The sequence below is a fragment of the Grus americana genome, chromosome 4, assembly GCF_028858705.1.
Source record: "Grus americana isolate bGruAme1 chromosome 4, bGruAme1.mat, whole genome shotgun sequence".
Lineage (NCBI taxonomy): Eukaryota > Metazoa > Chordata > Aves > Gruiformes > Gruidae > Grus > Grus americana.
The window spans coordinates 39,422,223-39,440,516 of record NC_072855.1 but is presented as its reverse complement, the minus strand read 5'-3'; the positions used below and the strand labels follow the sequence as shown (position 1 = coordinate 39,440,516).

The window sequence follows — 18,294 nt, the reverse complement described above, 5'->3', positions numbered from 1 at the left end:
TTGGACAAAGGTCCAATGTTTGTACCTACCAAAGCTGCGCACTACTGGAACTACCTTGGGAAAGTCTTTGATGGGATTTTTGTTTTGTTTTTACCCTATCTGTTGAAAGGCAGTTGTTGGTATTTGGTAAAGTTGTTACAATAAAGGAGTTGTTTTTACAACCAGTTTATACAAGTGTTCTACGTCACAGAACCAGGGATATGGCACATGTTCATTAAGAAATTTATTTCATATCCCTTACAGGTTCCCTTTCACCCACATTAACATTTTTATGCTTCTGTTGCATGAGTTTCATAAGCTAGTTTCACCAACTGAAAACTATCATTACTATCATTTTAGCACTGCTTGCTTTAAGTGGTAAAACAGATTAAGATGAGCTGGGAGACCCCACTAACATGAATATAATCTTATGAATTTTGGCTGCATATTCCACCTATCGTTTACAAAAAGTGAGAAGGTCTCCCAAGTATATATTGAATACAAATGATTCAACTTCTTAATTTCATTGTACATTGTCATTATAATTGCAAACATTCTGGCTATCTATCCACTTTATTAGCTCATCTATAACAAACAACTGAATAAAAGCACATTGTTCCGTGAGGAATAGATCTGAATGATTTTTTTATATATTTCCCATATCCTTTTGAAAAAGTCTTGAAAATGCTTATAATTATAAATGTGATTTTTTTGAAGTTTGTTTTCTCTCAAATCCAATTAGAAAGCTCAAAATAGCACAGTATTGTTGCTTACCTAACACTAACATCAGCTGTAATTAAAGTTGTAAGACAGCAATTGGAAGATTTTGCCAGAGGCTAGTTCTATTAATAGATACTGCAAAGACTGTGTCTTAATGCAAAATCATTAAAATATATAGCATTCCCAGTCTTCTCTGTCTTGATAACACATTATTTCTGTGAACTGGACAAAATTAGACTCATCATTTAGCTTCTTGATGGCAACAAATTATTCAGATAAACCAAATCAGCTGCGGTCCTCAGTGCACTAATTGTACCAAAAAGGTGGCCACTATTAGGAAGACAAGTTTACTATAAGCTAGGGAAAAGGAAAATAAAGAGCAATCAAGCATGCAGAATGATGCTCTGGGCTAAGAAACTGAGCTGATAAACCTTGAACCAATGTCAGGAGCTCAGAGCCTACTAGGGTACATCATTGGCATTCTGGCCCACGGGACACTTTTCTCCTACAGAGAAGCAGCATGGATATCATTCGTTTCCAGGCTGTGCAGTTCACCAGCATGGAAACATAAGAGTGGAATGGAGATAATCTGAAAGACAATATTTCACTAACTGGTAGCTCAGAAGAAATGAAAGCATGGCTGATAGCAACAAAATAAACAAGGCCTATGCACTATCCTGATACTGAGGAACCTATGAAGTTTCATTTAAAGTTCTTTTTCCTTTATATTTGTCCTTAAATAAGAATAGTATTGAAATAGTAGAAAATAATATTTTAAAGAAACTGTCCTGAGGCATTATATTTTTTCAGTATGAAAAACAGTTCCAGAACTACAGACTGTTAACAGGTTTTCTTTAATAATATGGTTATTGCTACTTTGAATATTTTTACCTATTTTTTAATTTCCCTGCACTGCTAATAAGCAAGACCTGCTGAATACATCTGCAGGCTGAGTAACTGAGATACATAGCACTCATTACACCATTGCCCTTGAGGATGTAAAAACACTTAACTGATACCAGCTGTAAATACATATGACATAACCATCTCCATAAGCTGCTTTTAAAAATTTCTAAAATGTCGGACATTAGAGCAGACATTTATCCTCTACATATACATAAAAGCCCAATTCTGCCAACAATGGTTTTGTTGGAATGTACAAGAAATATAGGACTGGATAACAGAAATGTGGATATTATATTAGCTATAGTCATAAAACTGTACACCGACATGAGTATTTGCCATGCATTATGTCATAGAGAAATCTAGTTTCAGTTTTAAAGCAAACGATCGTGTATTCTGAAATGAGAGCACCCTGAATTAGTCATTTCCATTAAAACTATGAAGTAGAATTGCCTAGCAACCAAGAAAATTAATTCAGAGATTAAAATAAACAGTGACACTGACAGAGCAACTGCTATTCTATCCCAACAACCATAAAGACACTTAGAAAAGAGGTTAGTGTTTCCTTAATTTTTCTTAACAAAGGAAAAACAAACAATTCGATAAAATGAGTCATAACGGACAAAGAATAAAAACAAACAGTCAAAGCAATTGAATAAAGCAAATGCAAATAATTGCCCTCTTTTTACATAACATCTTTAAAATGAAAAATATGGAAATTTTTTCCCATATTCTGACAATTGTGAACAAATTGCTGTGGACATTTCTAACATGCTTTCCCACTTACAAGGAGTAAATTTGTTTCATTACATTCATGCAATGCAACTATTCCATATTTTAGTACCTACTAGCTTAATTTATTACAGAATTTATTGCCATGCCTACCTGAAAAAAAAAAACAAACCTCTGCAGCATTATTACCCACTACTACCCCTAGTCAAATTATTCCTCGTCACATTTCTGTAGGGAGGCTTTTAAATTATAGAGTTTATCACACTGAGGTTGCTATGGGAAAAAAAAAAAACACAACAGATTAAGGACAGTAAGGATGACTGCAATAATTCAGTTTAATGACTGCTACTCTTGTATTGCTTGTTACATCTGGGCCATTGTATAATGCATTGTCCCTGAAGAACTACAAAAAGCCTAGTAAAATTATCCCTTTAGAAATACAACCACATTCTGTAGCAACATTGAAGTCTACTGCCTTGTCAGGATATTAGATTAGAGGAATGATTGCAGATCAGCGATTCCTGAGTGGCAGTATTTTCAGACTTCTAGTAGTAGACAGTCCATCTTTCCAGCTTGAGGTACAGAGTTTGTACACACTCAAAAAAAGATCAGGAGTTATGAAGGCAAGAAGAACCAAAAGAGAAAAATGAGATCCCAGAGGATATCACAAGATTTAGAAACTACAGTAGCTGCATCAAACCTACTTGAGTCTACATTAAAGATAATAATAAAAATAAAATAATATAATAAATCAAGACAGACACATAGGAATAACTGTGGTATTAGAAGGTAAGTCCCCTGGCATGGACCTAATTGTACTCTTCTATCAGGAAAGAAGAGTATATTTCAGCTCTTTGGTTGTGTATAATATTCACAAAATGCACCTGTAGCTAGCTACAGGTGCTTTCAAGTCTTCAAATCTGTATATTCCAATCATATTTAAGAAAGGCAGAGGTGTCCAAATTGGATTTTAGAAGTTAAGGCTGTCAATAAATATGTAATAAAGTACACGTTTTCATCTTCTAGAAGGGGGTATGACAGGTAATAACGGAAGGATATCTGCTGGAAGCATAGGCAATACAGATGGTATGGGCATGTGTAGCAGATCAAAATGAAGAAAATATTAACAACAAAAGTCCCCCATGTGCAAACACATCCATAAAGCCGATAAAAGACCCCAAATGTCCATAACAGGTTCCCTTGTGTCTTAAATATTTAATGGCTGTACCAGATGGGGAGGGGGGAGAAAAATGTCTTATCTCAACCATTAGCATAAACACAGCTGACCTAAAAAGACCTACTCACTGCTAGGTTATAATTACTCCAGCATTTTCACTAGTGAACAATGTTCATAAATCTAGAATAATTTTGAAAGATGACATCTCTGAGAAATGGTAGCCTGCATATGCTCTTGAATAGCTGAAATAAATTCTTTTTATTTTCTGGCCTTTATGCCACATGCCGTGGGTGTGGTTGTAGTATACAAGTTTACTAAACTCAGGATAGTCACAGAAATAAGCACTTTTTTTGATTAATGTTACCTGTATGATAGAAAGGTGTTATAAAGCTAGCAGATACTCCTGCAAACTCTACACGTAGTTAACAATAGTATCTTTTTCATTTTTAAGTTTTTTTAATAGGACATTTTATATGGCAAAAATATCAAAAACCCCACCCATTTTCTGTGTTCACACTAGACATTGTCAGGGTCCAGAACCCTGTAATAACAGAAAGCCTTGCAACAGATTCTCAGTTCAGAAGGATTTATCAAATACCTACTCTGCTCTATCCCACAAAACATGGGCAACCAACCAACATGCTGCTTCAGACCTGCATTGAAAGACCAAAAGTCTCACCCATAGTTCGTTACAAGAGGATAGTGAGAAGGGTAACACCAGCATTAGTCCTTGCGCTAGCAGCAGGCATTTAATGAAATTAAACTCCCAGATAATCTTAGAAAGCAGACCATGATCATGTTGCAGAGAAAAGGTAAAAAGAAGGTCACTAGTAGCCTGCCTTGGGGAAAATTCCATCTGCACAGCAAATTTGATGACCAGCTTGGCTTAAGCATGGGAACAAGACACACTAGCAAAATATTTCAATACCACTAGAAGGTCCAGTATACCCTGCCCAAGAGCGAATCCAAATTCTAGCGATTCAAAGGAAAGCCACAAACAAACTCCCTTCAAAATTAAAACAGCCAAGAAGAATAATAATTTATTGGAACCTTCAAACAGCCACAGGAGACCTCAAAGAATATTAATCTACTGTAATACCATGCAAAACAAACAAAGAACCCCCAGCTGATCAACAAACTCCATTCAACTTTCCTTCCAGTCTCCTCTCAGACCCTATTAAATTGCATCATCATATCCTCTCACAGATTTCCTGCCAAAAACCTGACAGTTACATGCAAATTACCCCATGGCGTTATTAGGTCTTAATCTTAAAGACTATGCATGTGCTTCCTTTCTGTTTATGTGAATAATTGGTATAAAACCAATGGGATTATTCACAGTGCATGACATCAAATATGTACATGTATATCTTTGCAGAATCAGAGCCTTGGTCATTGATTTTCCAGATTTTGAGTTTACTTATGTCTATAATTTTAGAAGCATTATATTACCCTAAAATCAAAGGCAATATATGCATTTACAAGCAAATCTTACTCCTTTCTACAAGATTGGTGGATAGTGTGAATGAAAGTGGTCCTTAATACACCACTAGGACTACAAATTTTCCAGCAAAAGGGAAGTATTATGTAGCAAATATAGTCAAGACTAAATAGAAGTTCTATGGGTCAGAGGAGTAGATCTCAAGCTAGTTAAGAACACTTGGAAAACAAGATACTGTTTCATTTCGATCTAGTGCAGCCATCCAGTTAAGTAACATGGCAATACGATGCTTTTGAATAGCGTGAGAACCAAAGAGAATCTGCAGGGGTTTATAAGGAACTGCAGCCTCCTGCTAAGAAGAAAGGTGGGGGAAAAGCATGGTTATGGTTATTTATAACATTAAAAGTGTATGTTGATCAGAAGTAGATAGCTAACAGACTATTTCATGAGGAAATCACTGTATTTGTGTCAGCTAGAAATGTAAGTTCCATTTCTATATACGAGTGGTTTATCAACAAGTCACGAACAAAGGCAAACCATGTTAAGTGGGAAGCATTTCACGCTAAAGCTACTCAGTTTAAAAATCAATAATATGACATTCAATAATATAATTGAATACCTTTATGAACAACACAGTGGCCAATAGTCAATGCTCCCTTTCTCAAGGCAATTTCAAACATTTACTTTCATCCTCAGTTATGCACATTGAGTTACTATTTACAATGACTTAGGAACCTACTACCCCCATAAGTTCAAATACATGCTCTTTATTGGTATATAACCTTTATGAAAAACACTACACTTTAAATGTTTATAAGTTCGTTTGTTCAAATGCAAAATGTTATTGATTTTACCATTATCATTATCAGTAAAAATAAAAATCTTTTTATGGGCATCTGCTCAATTAAGTTTTTTCACAATGAACTACTCCAATAGCCAGAGAGGTGGAATTCAGGCTCACTGCACCCAGTAGCAATTACTGCATCCCCTTTCTTCTACTGCAGCTACCTGACATGTTTAACGTTGCACTCATGTAGGGCACAGAAGCATTTGTCTGCTCTGACAGTAGCACCTTCTGCTCAGTTATTCCCCACCTCCTCCACTGAAAATGTGAGCATCCCAGAGACCAGATCCAGCCTCCAAGTTGCACCATGAACATGGTAAATAAATTATGCAGAAAAATGTAGTTGGAAATATAATCTTCACCACAGAGGTCATAGGACAAGCAGGCCAGGAAAGAGCAAGACATTGCTGAATATAAATCACTTTGTACATATGACATGAGGACACAATATGGTATTTAACTGGTAAAAGGCAAAGATAAATTTACTGGAAAGGTTAAGGTAACTTTAGGTCATCTATTGCCATTCACTAACAGGGAAGGCAATCCTCCATTGAATGACTTCAGAGGTAGCTAGGTAACCCACAAACTGTCCCATCAGATCCCTCTTGATCTTTCATGAATATGCCTCCCTCTGGAACAAGTGTCCTTCTATCTCCTCTAATAAGTAAATGTTAATTCTCCTGTAGTAAGGAAGGGTTGGTGGTCTTATGTTTTATTACTTGAACTGTGTCTTTAATTCTCCTTATCCAATAGGAACATCTCAGAATTTTCAGTTCTTGTCAGTATTACCAAAGGCTTATCACAAAACTCAACAACATATAAAAATTATTCAGAGGGGAATCTACCAGTAGGCTTTGTACACATGTCTTTGGCAGAATGCCTAGAATACCATGAAATTCAAGGTGTTCCATAAATTTCCACATCATATTCTTAGGCCATTTGGGCTTTGTGGGTCAAAATGTATGACTTCAATTTTCTCAAAAGACCAAGGAGATTACCAGGTAAAACCTGAAATATGAGAGGCTTACTAATTTCTGCAGTGTACTTCTATAAGCTAGCTAGTTTCTTTGGGGCTTTATATGCCACCATAATATCTAGAGTCTGAGCTTTTTTTTTATTTTTTATTTTTTTTCAAAAGACATCAGAAGGAAAACTACCCAAACCTGCAAATGTTTACTAATGTGAAATGTTAAAGAACAGTCTTAAGACTTACAACTTATTTACTGATAGAACAGGAACAACAGAACTAGGAACAGTGCTAACTTTTCCATGGCCTTCCCCCTCTAGTGCATACTTGGAGGATTCACCCTCAGCAGCCTGCACAATGTCTTGCCCACCACAGTCCAAATTCTGCCAGAGAAACCTACCACAGCATTAACTTCTGCATGCAGATTCTAGCCTGTAAGTATTAAGAAGTCCCAAAGCATTCAAGGTACTGTTAGTAACTTGCACTATATCAGAGCAGAAGATCTTTTGAAGGTTGTCTGAAGTGGGATGTGTAATAGCAGAGTAAAAGAGATGGAGAGCAAACAATTTGACAGGTCGAAGTAGGCCACTGCAGGATATATGTATTAGCTTTCTTCTGGAGAGGTAAGGATCAGAGCTCTGTGCCATCCAACCATAGGGATAAGTACCTGGCTTGGATAGGTTTCCTCATCTATCCCTTGAGATACCAATCAATACCATGACATCAAAAGCTCAGGATCTACTCCTATATAAAAATATGCAAGCCTAACTTCTTAGCTACGGCCAAACATGTCCTCACTTGGGAGCTGTAAAGACACACCTCAAGCTCTTCCCACAGTTGTTTTCTAAAAGCTTTTAAATTGATTCAAAATTATGCCAGCTGCTTACTATTGCATATAGCTTAATACAGTAAGAGAAGATTTGGTGGGGAATCAATGGGTGGCAGGCTTTGATGAATTACATAAAGAAAGCTAAGCTGATTCACCAGTAGTGGAGGGTGCCACTACACTGTGGAGCCTCCCACACTGGCTACATCACCTTGTTAAGCAAGGGTACAGTAGTACCAGCTTCCTTCAACAGAGAAACTAGGCCAACAGGTCAACTGTGATAACTCTTTTCCATGAATGTGAAGTGATATACTTCCCTTTTCCAACTAAGAGAATCTTTCCTATTTCTGATCACTTTAAGATAAAACCAAACTTGCCCTCCCTCTTTCTCTCACCTATGCATAACTTCAAAATAGTTAGAAACTGCCCACAGTTACAATATTACCATAGTAGTATTGCCATAGCAATATTATAATATTACCAATATAGCCATGAACATAAGCATGGCTAAAGTTTTACTTGGGGAAAATGTGTTGAAGTTAAACGTTCACTATTTTAAAAAGATAATCTGAATTTATGCTTCTTATAACTTTTAGGTAAAACTTCTCAAAACTTTTATTTACCAACATTCATCTGCAAATATCAATCTAGTACTACACTTTTCTACTTGTGTTTTGGTTGAATTTTGGGGGGTTTTTTCAGTTTAAAATTATTGACTTTTATATCATTGTATCAACATCATAAGAGATTTTAATTTTTTTTCTCGAGAGACTAGAACATAAATATTTGGAAGCCATTTAAAAACAGTCTAGCTTAAAAGACACATTTTATTTATAAAGAAACTCCTACAATTTCCATCAAGGCCCTTTATAGGTGTTGTCCGAAAGACCAAATGTTACTATCTTGCATTCTTTTAATTCAAATATTGTCTTCCTCTATTTCCATATCAATTTCAAACTTCTGAACTCCTCCGAAGGTCTTTCAAATTGTATTGCTTATTCCTCTCTCCTTTTCGTCATGTTGCCTCTCTTGAACCTCTATCAGCACAATCATCTCTTTTTCCCCGTTGTGCCTTAATGCATAGCAATCCCTGCTTAATCACTTCACTATGCTACTATACCCTCTTCCTTCAAATTCCTCCTTAATGTCCAATCTTACCTATATAAAAATCATCCCCCTGCAGATTGAGAAGTAGGATGTGACCAGCTATGATAATTAATAAACATGCAGCACTTGTCATCTTATAGTACATGTTCCTAGAAGAAATTAAAAAATGTTGTAGAATTTCATTTCCATGCCTTCCAAAGGCTAAAAAGAAAGTGCTTCCGTAGAAAATTGAAAAGCAGGACAGCAGTAAGAGCGCTACACTTTTTTTTTTTTTTGGAAGAAAACCAAAACACGCTCTTGGGGTGCAAATGGGAACATACTGAGAAGTGAGGAATGCTTACTGGAACTGTAGACTATATTTTACTTGAGTTTTATTTACACTCTGGCAGTAGTACCTTCCTGCAAAGCTCATATACCAGAACTACAGCAAATGCACTTCTTCCCTCACACCACTATTAAAAAGACATATTTTTGTTTAAATTGATACTAAAGTTATTGTGATCTTCATTTGCTGTACAGTTGTATTGTTATCACTACTGGAGGGAAAAAAAAAAATCACTATGTGAACCAAATAAAAGTTCTTCGGAAACTGTCCAAGTGTAAATATCAGGGGTATTACTAATGTAAAATAAAGAGTAATCATTGCACTTAGTAGTAGTTGTGATATTTTAGCAACTGTTATTTGGAACAATGTTGTCCCAAATGGCTGCAGTATAAATTTTGGGAGGACTACTGAAGTCCTACATGATGACTAGCAAGAAGGAGATTAAAATATTAGGGGGAAAAAAGAAAAGAAAAAAAAAATAGAGAAAATTTAGCCTTCTTGAGAGTAGTGTATTGTAGTATGAGAGTTGGCATGGACAAGCCAGCAGAATACTTAAGCCATTTTTGTGTCAGTGGCCTTCCTTCATAAGGCCTTAGAGCATATGTGTACAAAAATTCACAGTTCTGATATTTGGTGTTTATCTTTGACCCTCACAATTTTGATGCTCTGAGTTTGATCGCTCTGCAGCTGAGAGAATGGCAATACTTATTTCTCATTCCTTACATACTTGGATTGAAGTCTGTAATTCCCCGTCCCCTCCAAGCAAGAGATTTGTGACAACACATCGATGTGGGACTTGCTGGCCTGTCTCAGAAATCAGTCTTATGATAAGACATCTGTAGGAATTATGCTTTGTCACCTCATGAATTGGCTGAAAATTCTTCTGAAATAGAATTGTTAATGGTATATTAACTGACAAAGTATTTGATATAAGATCAATATTTACCTTTGCCTTTTTTACGTTCTGATTTTCAGTGGCCATCAGGTGCTTATATGCTTTGTGGTTTTGGGTTTGTTTTTTTTATAAAATCATACATAGCGTCTACAATCTGAAGCAGAACACCTCAAAAGTGTGGAGGTTTGGGGTTTTTTTTCCTCCTTATTTTCTGCTTAATCCTCCATATAAAACTATTAGGAAGAAAGACCATATTCCCACCTGTTTATATAGGTAGAATTAACAGTTCAAAACTATTGTATCAATGAAATATGAAATAAAAATCAACACTTTCTTCTAGTCTATAGTATCCTACTAACTCAGAGTCTGCCATTTTCCAAAAAGTACTGAAGTAAAAAGCAGCAATTCAACCTCTCATAGCTGAAGAAGCAGAAACTGTATGTACATGTTACTGATAACATCCTCAACTCCTTATGACTTTCTTCTATAACTCTGCTTAAAGCTCTCCTTTACTGGCATGCTGTGGAACAAATGAAAAAAGCTTTGATAATAGGCTGTAGATCCACTTAAATCACTAATACAGACCAAATACTAACTCATTGGTTATTTTCTAGTATTCAGCCATTTCTTGTCACAATAATATTATGGGGGTTTTTTTGCTATCCTACCAGTGGAACCTTATCTATGTTTGTTAGGTGTACTAGAGCCAAGAGAGCTTAAGTAAAATTAGCTCTTCCTCATGTTTGCTGCTGTACAAACACAGATGCTACATCCATTCCCGAGAGTTTATTTTATAAAGGAATTCAAACTACAAAATGAAGTTATGGATGAACCATAAAAAAAAAGGCACATTTATCTCCAGTTTAGTGCAAGTGGTATAAGTACATCTTGCTGTGCTACAGAATGTTTCTTTTTTCTGAAATAGATATGTGGTGAGAATAATCAAACTCCAGTGTGCTAAGTCTCACACAATGCAAAAAATTACAGTGCCTGCCCCTCTGAGAAGTTTTCTATTGGGATGAATGGTGAGGGGTGGGGACATCATTGCAATCTTGTGCTTTCACCAGGTAAAACCTCTTCTGCAGGAACTGGACCAGTATCTCTTTCCACATAGCAAAGCTAACACAGTTTGACGTCATTGTCTTTCGAACACTGGCAGTTGAGACCTACCACTGACAAATGCAAATTTATGCATGAGGTTTTCAAAACTAGTATGCATCCCTAAAGACATCAGTGAAACTTTGGCTTCTAAGTGGAGCTGATCATTTTTGAAAAATAAACCAGTCAAATAAATTACAGGCCTTAGTTACCCTGGGTTTTCCAGACAGCAAATTTGCAATCAAAGCTCTCAGCATGTTACAGTTCTAGGCACATAGCATAATGTCAGTATTATGGAAATTGTGAACAAGTTGATATTTCTGAGATGTTATGACTTTTTACTTTGTTAGAATATATTTTAGTATTCACATGTAGCTTACATTTCAGCCAGAATTTCTACACACTTTCAGTTCCTGGACAGCTACAGACAGCTGCGGAGCAAGTACCTTTGAAACCTCCTCCCCAACCTGTACTGGCTTGCAAGCAAAGGAAATGAAGTATCAAGGAAAAAAAGGAGGGGCAGGGAACAAGTCTTCTAATACTTTAAAACAGAAAATGAATTAATACAAATTATTTTTTGTTTCAGTTTTTTCAGCTTTACATATGAAAGCTTCTAGACAACAGCATTATCTCAGTTTACAGATGCCAGGAAGGAACCACACTTTCCAAGGCCAATAGAAAGAAAAAGCGGGGGGGGGCAGAAACAGGGGGAAGATGTCCATTTCTGGTTTCCAGCCATTGCTTTGAACTATACAGTTTCTAATGTTTAATTATTTTCAGAAAAACAGATGTAATATATTTCCCTGATGACAATTTTCCAAGATGCAGCCATAAACAAATCATAAGTGTTAAACACTAGAATGTACAGAGATTGTGTAAGGCAGAAGGTCATTATTTGGAACAACTACGGTAAGAATTACGTTTGCACTTACCAATATCTTATTGCACAAAATTCTCTAAAATATCAAGACCTCCAAATCTGCAAGCCTCTTATAAGAGCTATTCTTATCATATTTATGAAATGCATCAATATGAAACTATTCACCTCCATCATGGCTGCTAGCAAGACGTAATGCTGTTCAGTGGGAGGTTCAAAGCATCTGCTGTGAAGAGCACAGAAGTTGATAAGCAGTGACAATTTATACTCCTATTGATTTTGTAGAAAGCAGAGGAGAAAGAAAGAAAGAAAGAAACAGTTCCACTCGACATGGCAGGAGGATGAAAATTAGAATATATGAATTACAATTAAAGTTGTTGGGACACTACAGCTAGAAAAACTAGTCCAGATGACCTGGAACTATACTATGGATATCAATTAAACACTTAATAGATAGATCATGCTAAATGAAAGCAAAAAGAAAAAAAAACAACCAGTAACTGTGAAAGAGAAGTATCAAGTCATACTAGTAACAGTCAATATTGCAAAGTGCAAACCTTAGAGATCTGTGATTTAATAATCATCCCTATACTTCACTGTAATTCCAACATCTCAGTGAAGCACCACAAAAAAATTGAAAAATGAAAATTTTTTTTCATTTTCCTTCTGAATTGTAAATTTTCTTTAAACTCTAAATACATTTTAAAAGTTGTCATAATTCAAAATGGGAACATGACAATTTGACATGACAGGTTCGCAGGTATGGTCACAGCAACTAAGCAACATCCCCTTCCACACCAATAAGGAAAAATATGTATAATTTGTGAGCTGTTAACATTCTCCTGTCACTATCTGTGATGACAGCTGGGTACCACTAAAAGGAAAAAAGGCTGCACACATGGCATTGTAAATGGGGGGTGGGGGGTAAGTAGTGTTAGCTGTTGTAATCACACTATTAATCACATTATTTTGAGTGGCTATTGGTCATTCAGCTGCTTATCATATGAACAATGAGGACACAGTTTATCAATAACAACATGTTTTTCTATCATACAAAATTACTCACTTATTCTCTGATCTTTCCCCCCCCCCCCCTTCTAATAAGAATTTAGGGATTTTGAGTTTCACACTGTTTCTTCAGGCAATCATTCAGCAACAATGAAGTATTTTGATTCAGTGGTTAAACAGTTCAATTCACTTGTTTTAAGAAGGAAAAAAAAATGCATTTCAGACTTTAAAAAAAAAGCATATCTTCAATTTCTAAATGTAAAGCCCACTAAATAATTTGAGCCATACAATAAAAGTATCAGTTTTTATCTTCAGGGGGGAAAAAAAAAAAAAGAAAAAAAGACAACCCTGAAATGTCTTGTACTTCCCCATTATGTCTTCCATCTGCATATAACAAAATTCCACTGAAGAAACTGCTGAAATTACAACCAGATACTAATCTATTTATCTATAAACATAAGTATGTATATATAGAGAGGGGGCATACCCTCCATCAGTCTTCTCATGAGTATCTACTGTGCATCTAGATCAAGTCAAGACCATAAACAATTCAAAGCTGTATTCTGTCTAAATGGGTCACTTATAATGAGAAAGCATGACATTTACATGTAGAAAGCAGATTGATCAGGGAGCGGAAAAACAGAATATGGCATCAGCACAGACAAAAATATGCCTTTACAGGCAATTTATATTAAATGATTTGGTGAGTTCCTAAATCCTCCTCAGAAATGAAGGTGAATTCAAAATAGATGCAAAATGAAAAGTATATAGTATTTTATGTGGCAAATATGCACTAGGAGTACCCTTTGTGCTTGCAGTAAAGTAAACAGAAAAAAACCTTGGTTCCTTTCACTACTGTAACGCCGCATGTACAAAATAACATGAGAGAAAAGATTAAAACCACTATTTCTCAGAGATTCACAAATTAATAAACAGTCTGCAATAATTTTAAATTGCACATTTCAGTGCTAACACATCCCATCATGTTCAGGTATTTTCAACTTGACCAGAAACCGTGGAACAGAAATGCTCTGGGCATGCTGTGTACATCTTGCTAAAGCAATTTCAGCTGCAACATGCAAAATGAATTTCAGCAAAATGCAAATCTGTACAAAGCAAATATTAGCACTATTGCAAGGCTGCTTCCACACATAGCAAATCAAAAGTGGGGAAAAAAAGGCAGATGGAAATTTCAATACTGCCTAAATGGATACAAAATATACCCAATGTCTTTGTTCAGTCTGGACTCTCATTCAAGGTGTAAGTACTGGTTACATTGTTAGATATCCAACTGCAACTGGCTCCAAATATTGTGTGAGTAGCTCTCTCATAGTTCACACTAGACTCCCTTGACCCAGCTAGACAAGCGTGAAAACATGAAATAAATGATGGTTAACAAAGACTGGTCTGGGAAGCAGGCTGCATTAAATGCTTGCAATATTATTAGTAGAAATGTAAAATTTGCTGGTTAGATTCTTTTAATACTAGATATCAGATGACAGTCACTATATTAATGCTAGGTGCTATTGCAGAGAGACAAGTGAAGTAAATAGTATGGGGGAAAAAAAAAAATCTTCCCCCATCTGCCACATAAGGAATATTCACTAACCTTACAGCATGCTGCTAAAGCAAATAAGGAACTGCAAAATCATTATCTCCTTGCAAAGAGAAAACAATTTTATCACAATACCTTTCTGTGTTTGTCCCTCTTCCATATTCTCTTCCATGGCTACCTTTCTTCACTAGAAACAGCTACAGAGAATTAATCAAAAGCTTCAGTCAGATGTAGGAAAAAGTGTGGATTTTTTTTTTCCCTGGGAAGCTCCAACAGCAGAGGCTTAGGCAAGTCCTCAGAGCTTAGCTAAGGCTCCCTCACTCTCCTTGTTTGCTGGGAGACAGGCTGTCAAGTGTAATTTCATTCAAATTACTCTTCCGTGAAGATTATCAATTTTTCTTCTCAAAGCTGCCCATTGTGTACCACTGTAAGCAGGTATTCAAATGAACAGCCTGTGAATTTTGGGGGGAAATTTGGTCTGAGCCCTTATGGCAATGACACCGATTCATAAGCCTCACTTTGCATATAAAACAGAAAAAAGAAATTGAGGTTTGTATTGAAATCTGTGTTTTAAATTGGAAACAGGCTGTACTGAAAACAGATGGAGGGGTGTCCTCCTAACAGGAAGCAGACCACCAACCCATAATTCCCCCTATTTGCTACTGAAGTGGGAAAGCCCAGATGCCTGTGGGTTCTTTATGCTGTATTACTTGTCTTTCTCTCTCTCTCCCCCCGCCTCTCTCCCCCTCCTCCTGTATCAGCACATTTAAGAATAATATGACTCCTCATTTCCCTCCTTCTCATATGTGTATCATGTGGAACTAACAACAAATATACACTATTACCCTTATAATATTCTAGAAAACGTCTTTATAACAGTACCATTTTGTATGCAACTGTGTATTTATACACAGATACAAGCACAATTTAATACACAACGTTAATCGCTGCAAGTTACATGCAGCCTACACATTATCTGTCGGTGTCAAAGTAAACAGGAATTTAGGGGCAGTTCAGAGATTTAAAACTGTACTTGCATCAATTTTTTTCTGACTGCTAATATCCAAAATTAGCTGTACACTTCAAATCCCTATTAAAAATCTGGACCTTCTTAAAATGGTGAAGCACTACATGGGGGGATGTATGTGAAGAAGCATGTACAAACACACATACTGTTATGAATTTACTCAGGAAAAGCATAGGTTAAGTATACTGTGAAGGCACCTACTCATTTGGGGAGCTCTGCAGTCTGATTTGGAATGCAAATTGCATGCTGCAGTCTAGCAATAAATTAGCATTTTTGAACCTTAGTCTACAGAGTAATGTAACATCATTTTAAGATTTTCATTATTTCACCAAAAGTGCAAATCAAACACAAGTCCAATTTTTCTTTACAGTTTTTACTTCTCATCCTTCTGGGAAAACAGTGAGTAAAACTTACCCCAAAATAAAAACTACTATGGCTGAAAATTCATATCCACATATAAATGATAAATAGCTCATCCATTTACTATGTGCTATCTAGATTGACCTAGTGCTTCCTTTTAAGTCACACCAAAAAAACCCCAAAGTTGTTTTGTTGTTTGGGGGGGGGGGGGGGGGGGGGGGGGAAGGGGGGGGTGTTTGGGGTTTTTTTTTATTATTGTTGTGGGATTGTTTGGGGTTTTGGGGGTTTGTTGGTTTTGTGGGAGAGTTTTTGTCATTTTTGGTTTGGGTTTGGTTTGGGTTTGTGGGGGTTTTTTGCTTGGTGACTTTTCTGGCTTTTTGGTGGGGTTTTTTTTCAGTTTGTATATAAATCTATTCAAGTCTGGTTCATACCAGAGTAATTTTTATATATGAAATTAAATTTATATGTATATAATTAAATAACTGAATGCATATTTATTTAGTTACCCAATGCATTTCTTACCCCTTTTTTTCCCTTTTTAATTCACCTTTCTAGGGCTCTGTTTTCTGGAATAATAGAAGAACAACGATCCATTGTTTTAGTTCTCAGATCTAATTGATCATGTCAAAATCAACACGTTGAGACTGCCTATACACATGGAATGTATATGCGATATGATAGCATTTAAGTGCCTTCCATCTTTCTAGGAATTATTCCTCCAGTCAGATTAAAAAAAAAAAAAAGAATATTTCCTTTAAAACAGAAGATCTCCTGTGTAAGTCTCCCCTGTTACACTTTCTTCTCAATGCATTTTCTCACATAAGTATTAATAAATCTTCATATTTTAAGAGTGTCTGGCAAATATTTTATTTAGGGTGGAAATTGCTTCTAAACTTTCTTTCTTGATAGCACCAAATATTTGGGATAATCAACCTCTTTATCGGTGATGTTTGCAACAAAGAAATCTATAGGTTGCTTATGAAACCAAATGACCTGTTGCTTGAAACAAACACAAAAACTTTGTTTCAAACAAAAAGCATCAAAAAAGGGGGGGGGGGGGGGGCTGGAAAAAGATAAGTGGGAGAGGATACAATAAAGATTGTGTAATCATGAGTGACACACAGAAAAGGTGAATAAGAAACAACTTTTTCAATAAAGGGAGAGGGCTGCAAAGAAAGTAGGCGCAGAAGAAAACAAAGGCATAGTACACAATGTGTAGTTAAGCTGTAGAACTTGTTGCAGCAGGGTCTTGGTGGGAGGTGTGTGGGAAGAGCAAAGAGAATCTGAATCAAAGATTCATGGATATGAAGATGCACCTCTGGATCAGGAGATCCCTGAGCTGCAAATTATTGGAGAGTAGAGGAATATTTTGTAGCAAAGTTTTACCTTTTTCTTATACTACTTCCAAGACAGCCTGCTTTTGAACACAAGCATGTAAGACATTGGGCTGGGTGAATCCTTGATCTAGTCCCCACTATGGTCATTTTCATCTCAAGTTCACATCCACCTTAAAGATAGGATTTTTAACTTCCTAAAAAGCCTACACTCATATGTCAGAGGTTAAGATGAAATCACAGTAACTGGTGAAGCAAAATACAGTATTGCCGAACAATGGCTTTGAGCTTTCCCCCCACCCCTTGCAATACTCTATTTTTCTGTGCAAATATTATTGTCATAAAGGTACTAACAGCTCCTCCTCTTAAACATCAACTCCTCCAAACTACACAAGTGTCAAAGCTCCTTCTTAAGAGGACTCTGATTAGTTTCAGGTGCTATTAACTGGCCATCCATTCACAGCTTGTGTGTGAATGTGTGCAAGACAGAATATGAAAGAGATGTTATGTAGCCTTCCTTCATATTTAGCTGCATTTTATTAACATGTTAATGTTGAAACAGAAATCTGCCTCCTAGATGTTTCTTTAAAACTGTTCCAAGGACTTTTCATGATGAAGCTATGAATAGGTGTTAATGCTAAAAATCAAACAAACAACAGAAAAGCTCTGCAAGTGTTAAGAAGAGTAACAAACGAAAACAGCAAATGCCAACTTTGTGTTACTTTCTAAGCAGCAACCACAGAGGCTTTCTTCCTCCAGCACGCTGTGAAATGCATTTACCACCAGTGATATACAAGCTACATTAAAGCCATACCCAGAAACTACCCAAGCTGCTAACCTGCTCTTTCTAGGCACGCTTCTGGCACAGAAGGAAACTATTTTAGGAGGAACTACATACGACTGTCTAAAATGAGCCCTTAATGTGAGATGTGATTATTGGTGATCATTGGACAACCATGCCAATTGTAAATGACAAGGCAAGACAGAACATCCAACTGTATAATGAGACTAAATAAACAGTTAATCAAGAGAATAATTGGAAGCTGATGACATTAACAGATCCCCTGGTATCCATTATATTATGATATTATGAAATGTAGTTGAGCACTTACAGCTTTA

The 18,294-nt window shown here is 36.2% G+C and overlaps 1 protein-coding gene across 1 annotated transcript in view; it reads right to left on the bottom strand.

Annotated features, from left to right (window-relative positions):
* Positions 1 to 15,193, bottom strand: part of GPM6A (glycoprotein M6A) — a 124,116-nt gene extending 108,923 nt beyond the window's left edge. Inside the window, exon 1 of the mRNA XM_054825130.1 lies at positions 14,590 to 15,193. Coding sequence (XP_054681105.1) covers positions 14,590 to 14,626 — 37 coding nt within the window. The 5' untranslated portion in view covers positions 14,627 to 15,193. The remainder of the gene's footprint in view (positions 1 to 14,589) is intronic.
* Between the last annotated feature and the right edge of the window lie 3,101 nt (positions 15,194 to 18,294).